At 37.4% G+C, this 6,783-nt stretch overlaps 1 protein-coding gene across 2 annotated transcripts in view; it reads right to left on the reverse strand.

The window, feature by feature from the left end:
- Window positions 1-611: 611 nt before the first annotated feature.
- Window positions 612-6,783, reverse strand: part of CLINT1 (clathrin interactor 1) — a 26,025-nt gene continuing 19,853 nt past the window's right edge. Inside the window, exons 9-12 of one of the 2 annotated variants that reach the window (XM_009584773.1) lie at window positions 3,771-4,072; window positions 3,383-3,384; window positions 2,841-2,989; window positions 612-2,368 (exon numbers count right to left, since the gene is read on the reverse strand). In XM_009584773.1, coding sequence (XP_009583068.1) covers window positions 2,007-2,368; window positions 2,841-2,989; window positions 3,383-3,384; window positions 3,771-4,072 — 815 coding nt within the window. In that variant the 3' untranslated portion in view covers window positions 612-2,006. Of the gene's footprint in view, window positions 2,369-2,840; window positions 3,046-3,382; window positions 3,385-3,770; window positions 4,073-6,783 lie in introns of both variants that reach the window. The other variant, XM_009584772.1, reaches the window with a different exon arrangement.

The raw sequence follows: 6,783 nt of genomic DNA on the forward strand, positions 1-6,783 counted from the left end.
GACTATAGGCTTAGTTTTCCTTGCCACCCATCTACCACCCCAGGAACTAGCTTTCTTCCCACCACAATTTTGCATATATTCAACCAGTTTGAATCTTCCCATCTGTTAGAACTAGAGGTTTTGAAGATAATTATTCCAAGTAAGTTTAAAGGTTTCAGAACAGAAACCAGAGCGATCTCTCCTACTCAGCCGTTAAAGCGTGCCTTGATTACTTTGATGTAACAACACTTGAAAGCTCCTATTCTTTGAAACTAATTTAAACACATTGAATTGTTGAAAGATTAAAAACCGCAGTCAGCTAATTACACTCACTCTCATCTCTTATTCAGCAAATGAATCACTTTTCATTACCACTTAGCTGAAGTACATGAATTTCTGCCTAATTAGAAATGTTGTAGATGGAGCATTAGCAAGGCTGGAGCGGGTCAGGATATCTTGCCTGCTTCATTTTTAATTCCTAGCAGTAGAGCCAGATAGGAAAGGCTTCAGATAAGAAGTCATTAAACAATTTTAAATTATTTATAAAAATTACTTTGCCCAAATTATAATTATTTTTTTTCCCAAATGCTCTCATAAATGTCAAATGGAATGAAAGGAAAAGCAGCCCAACATTGATTTTAATGAACATTTTAATGTTATGTATAACAGAACATTATGAATACAATGGAAACAAAGTTTTATCAATTTAATAATAAAAAAGAAATCCAACATAAGAAAAGGGAGGCAATAAATTTCATACCTATAGTATAGTGCTTATTCTTAACAATATTCCCAACTTGTGAATATAACAATGCCTTTGTATTCCAGATTCTAGAATCATGATTCATGTGAACTTAAATGCAGAATTACAGAAGGAAAAACAAAAATCCCCAAAACCTTAATTCATTCTTTTGTTTTCAGTAAATCAGTAAAATCTTTGACTGCTACAGGTTTCCTTTATTAATATATATATTTTTTACTCCTCTATTGGATTCCACAGCTGCTAATGCCATATTTACACAAAAGAATCACCCAATGTTGTATAAAAGCTAAGATCCAATGCTGTTGGATTAGGTAGGGTTATAGATTTACATAACTTAAATGGAATTCGCCTTGTTATTTTTTGTAATGATGCAAAAAATAAATATTTTTGCCTCTTGACTGCTGCCGATGCCACAAACCAGTGGCACCTAGGGATATTGGTGGTACAAAGGATGCTAACTGCCACTGTAAAAGAACTGCAAGAAAGTGCATTTTCTGGAATTTTCTGAAAGGAAACCTTCCAGCAGTCTTGGATAAAGCTTCTCCCAGACTTGCACTGGATATCAGTTATAACAATAGAAGCATGTTAAGACCCCAAAAATCTGTTGATCACCAAATTGCTGAGACAGGATTTTTACAATAAAAATTTGGGTAATATAGCAGTGTGGCTGGAACTCTAGCAAAAGGATATATACATTCCAGGTCCCTTTGAATTAGCCATAACCACATATGTAAGCCATTTTTGGACAAAAATATATATTCTTATAAAAAACTGATCATAGTACTTGAGTGACTTCAATTGTGGACTCAGTGGTAGTAAAAGGAATGATCAATTAGGACAAAGCGATCAGGGAGAGGGGGAAAAGAAAGTCAAGCTCTTTAAGAAAAAAGAAAAGTATAAAATTAGATTCAAACATTTTTACCCAACCCCCATTCCAGTCTTCCGTCAAGTCTCAAAGTTAAAATTGGTTCTTCTACACAGGAAAGGTTTTTTGATGGTCTCAATACAAATTATTTTGCAAAATCATCTAACACATTTCTTAGAAGAACCTTTCACCTCTCCAGAATTTGAACACTAGTTATTTCAACATTTAGAAAATAGCTTTTGGTTCTTTATGTAGACACTTTAACTGATAAAGAAAAAAAAAGTATTGATCAGTGTTTTCCATCCCTTCCCCAGCTATATTTGTGCAGCTAAAAATCCTTCATTCAGTCTGCCCATTTATTTTATTTTTATTTAATTTTATTTATTTATTTTACAATCTTTATTTGCTAAAATTGGCAAAATTTGCAAAGGCATCTTGCTTGGGTTGTACAGTCCCAGGAGTCAGAGAGGTCATAGCCATATTGGGTACCCCCATTCCTATTGTGCCCGTCAAACCCATTCCTGTAGCTGGTACTCCCATGTTCATGTTCATTCCCATCATTCCCTGGTTCATCATAGGTGTGGGTCCCATGGAGGTCATCCCCATCGTACCTGACATCACACTGGGCATTCCCATCCCCACAGGAATGGGCCCTCCCATCAATGGGCTTGTCTGGGGTCGAATAGGCATCATGTTAGGCTGAGGATTGAGGTTCACGGCTGCAAAGTTTTGAGTCATGACATTCATAGGTTGTTGCATATCTGCAAAAAAGAGAACGGGATACAAAAATCATTAATGATGAAAGTGCTTACGTATTTTAAGAAACTTATGTGGTAAGTGCTGTGAACAAAGATATGATGGCCAAAACCGTAGCTCGTTTCCCTATCTTCTGTGTGAAGACTCAGAACACTTTTATAAAAAAGTTTTAAATAGCATTTTCTAACAATATATGCTACTATGCATATTCTAGAGAAGTTCTAGAGATTAGGAAACCTAAAATCAAGATACAGCAATGGTGCAAACTCTACAGTAAAACATGCAGATAGCAGCATCCTAGCATGTCAGTCTCCATTTAGAAAATACCACTTGTGTCAGAAGCATCGCAGTAGTTTAAGAAACAATTATGACTAAACGTAGGAAAATAGTAATTGACAGAATACTCCATCTCAAGGATAACCTACTAACCACATACAGGGCTCAGCATGCATGCAAAATAGTGCAATAACCACTTACTTTGTTGCTGCATCATGGTGTTAAGTGATGGCTGCTGGGGTTTGGAAGGCTGCATCCCAGGTACTAAATTGTCCAAACTGATATTTACACTGGGATCTGACCAAGTTGAGGGTAGAGTTTTGCTTGCATTCTTCTGGACCATCTCTGTGCTTGCATTATAAAGAGGGTTAGGCTTCGGCATCATAGTGTTCACGCTTTGCAGAGGCTAAAAAAGAAAAGTTTGTTGGGATCCACTTGAAACAATTTACCAGTAGGAATCAGGACTAAACAAGTGTTAATTTTTCCACAGAAGACAATAAAAAGCCAGTAAGATTTTTAGCCATGAACTCCAGTGTTCCAAAGCAGCGTTGCCATGTGCTGTTTCGCCATTAGAACGGGTTAAAAGAGTATTTTGTAAGCTAGCACCAAGCTCCCATATCAATATGTGGAATGACAGTGATCATCTGCAGTCAAGTTTCGAACTCAAACATACTGATTTTTTTTCCTCCTAATACCAGCTTGACCTGTTATGGTTTCCAGAAACTCTCCACTGAAGGAGGCACTTCTGTGTTTTGGATAACAGACCAGTCCTCACCTCCATCTACTTGAGGGTGAAGACCTATAACATTCTGTGGAAGATGGCTTTAAGGTTTAAAATATCATTAATCTTGTCTTCCCCAACAAAGCAGCAACACTTCAAGAACAATGAAGACCACCTCAGAGAAGACTAGCTTATAAAAGGAGGCTTTTCAAGAACATTTGACACCTTTTCTTTTTAGGAGGCTACTCAAACGTTTTTGGACAAAACTTTCTTATAAAATACTGATCACAACATCTGAGTGACTAGATATAGACTCCAGAAGTGGAATGGATTTTCAATGTTGTGATTAAGGAGAAGGCAAAAGATTAATTGAGGAGGGTCATTAGCAAACTGTAAAAATAGCAGCATACCTGTGATCTTGACATGGGTAAACTGATGCCCACAGCATCAGTTGTGGAGCTCATCATAGAGAAATTCATACTTTGTGAAGAAGTCATGGTTGTCTGAGAGGGGCCCATCAAATCAAAAAGATCAGTAGAGTTTGAAGCTGTTGGAGGCTGGCCAGAAGCTGGTTGTGAACTACTGAAGAGCTCTATAGCTGGCTGCTGTGCCGTGCTGCTGAAGAGCTCTCCAGATGAAGCGCTGGGACAAGGAGAAGCTTGGTTGAAGGCACTCCAGTCACCAAAGTCTCCATTTCCACTTGTTGCTGTACCTGAAAGAAAGGCAACAGTGCAGGAGGAAGGAAGACAGAGAAGAGAAAGGCAGAAGACTTAGAGAAAGGCACTGAGCAAATGCCATATTCCATGAACTGAAACAAATGAGAGCTGATCTGTGTCCGTCCAGATTAACATCTGCAGGTAGAACCTCCATCTGGACATCATTCCCTCTCATGAATATTCTAACAATTTTAACAAGGTAGCAAAGGAAATATGAAACACCCATGCACAGAAAGAAGAAGGATGTTTGATAACATGTCACCTGTGGATGCAAGACAAGTAGGGACAGGTTTTCTTTAGTTGAAATATGACTGAAAGACAACTTTAGGCGTAGATTGGAGGTCCTAGTCAAAACAACACCTAGAACTTTTATAATATTTATCAACTTTTTATCTCAGCACTCTGGTATTTGCCAAGAGAACAGTTGTGAGGACTGAGCCACTTGATAAAGCAAATTCCGTCATGATAAAACAAAGACAACTACTTCAAAATTTGGTTATATATAATTAGTAGCTCTTTGTATAAAACAACGCTGAGGGAAACAAAAACCAGAACTTTGAAAGCAGGTTGCCAGGGAATTCTTATTTGAGTTGATAAGGAATAATTTCTGCCCATCCCATGAAGTGCTCATGTAAAACACATTAAGTTTTCTAAATTTGATTCCTGAAAATAAATGCCTTGGCTTGAAGCAGAAATTCAATCTTGGATCTAACAATTCTCTCAGCAGAAGCTTTGTTGAACTCTTAGTTCATCACTTAAACTTTGTTTCATTTCAATATACCAGGGTTTTTGTAGACAAGCATTTAAATCAAAACACAGCAACTTACAGCTGTCTGTATCTTACTGTGAAGAGCCTAACAGTATAAGCTGTTTGTATACAACTGCAAGGGTAACTATTTCAGGATCACAGATGTCCAGAGACACAAACCAGTGAACTGAGAATGTGTTATAACCTTTGAGTCAAATGGGAGGAGATGTTCTCTCCCTTAAAAACACATGTTTTTCTATTAACAAGAAAAGGGTTACTTCACAGGAGTGATAGGGGAAGAAAAGCTTACAAAAACATCTACAGGAGATGCTGAAAATAAAGCAACGCCATTTAAACAGCTCTCATTGCTACATAGTGAATCTTGTTCCAAGTTTGGGCCATTGGTCAGCTTTTTGATTATGTCACTGATATACTTTTGGTATATCAGTCTCAAGCAATGTCATTGCCATATGAAATGAACTTTGAGTTCTAATGAACAGTTAAATCATCCCTTGAATTTCTTTAGATGAGCAAATGAAGACTCAAACACCTAAAGTGGGGGTAGATGAATCCAGTGCCAGTTTCCACTTCCTAACCTATACAATGGCTAGTTCTATAATGGCCATCCATAGCGATTTTCTACAACTGTATTCTACTCACTCAAAAGGTAACTGCAGTAGTCCTTTATACTCCATGTAAATATCTATCAATATATAGCTTCAACTTTTAGTCATCTTAATCTTTACCAATACATTAGAATTTAAAGAACAGTAGGAGAGTAAATCTGTTCATAAAATCCAAGTATTGCCAACAACTTCAGTGCATGAAGTGGACTAATATTCATTAGCTTAGGGCCTTACTAGAACATTTGCTTTGATCTCCCTCACAAAGAAGGGCTATATTAGAATGTTTCAATTAGTATTACATATTAAAAATTAAAACCTACTTTAAATATTCCTGATAGATAAGTAAATGCTGAGTGTGCTGCTTCTATGTTCAGACCTGTGCACTGAGCACCAATAATGGAAGTGGGGGTAAAAGGGATAAGCTTTTGCCCCTTCAGTAGAACTTCAAAGATGATTAATCAAGAAGGAAAAGATTCCTAGAGGGGCTTACGCTGTTCAGGAATGATTAATCATTTCACAGGACTCTTCGTCCCTTGCATAATGGTGATTGGAATAGATTAATCATGTTAATGCAGATAAAGGATTGTATCAATTTAGACTGTATTAACACACAAATTATTTGCATAGTAGGCGGCTTTGTGTTTGCAAAACAACTTGGTTTTGACTAAGAAAGCCTGTTAAAAAACTAGAGCAGTTCTTTTCTACCAAGCAAATTAAAGGTGTATTCACTAATCCATGCCCAGTACAGTTTTCCTAACACAGCAAAATAAAGGAAGAGATATAAACATGCTGACTAAAAGCTGGCTCACAGGTAGGTTTGCTGATCAATCTCTTTGCTATTCTTTTCTCATTCTGGACTTAATCCAGAATGATTCTCTCAGCCACAAAGAAGGCACAGCCACAAACACCACTACTGCCCAAATTAACTTCACAAAAGATAGCCAGCCAGCTCCCTCCACTCCATGTTTGTTTGCAGTACTGTCCTGTCTGGGTAGCACTGTAGGCTCCCCAAAACACTCCACCAGAAGGAAGTTGATTGCTTTAGGTAGTATTTTTTTTTTTTTCCAGTCCCATTTTAAGGGAAATGTTTTTTGAATGGTGGCCACGTCTACATAATAGCTTGTATGTTTGCATGCAAAATGACTGTACGTGCATTGAGCCAACCGTATGGACACATGACAGCTTTAAGCTGCATGCCATGCAACCAGGGCAAAACTGAGTGCTGTCACAACAAGCATTACTAAAATCTTGCTCTTGTGATTGGCGGAGACTTCATGCCTGACCTAAGTAAGATCTAGATATCTTTTATTTAATAGGCTATTCCTAAAAGGGA

The sequence above is a fragment of the Fulmarus glacialis genome, unplaced genomic scaffold (assembly GCF_000690835.1).
Source record: "Fulmarus glacialis isolate BGI_N327 unplaced genomic scaffold, ASM69083v1 scaffold37239, whole genome shotgun sequence".
NCBI classification, from domain to species: domain Eukaryota; kingdom Metazoa; phylum Chordata; class Aves; order Procellariiformes; family Procellariidae; genus Fulmarus; species Fulmarus glacialis.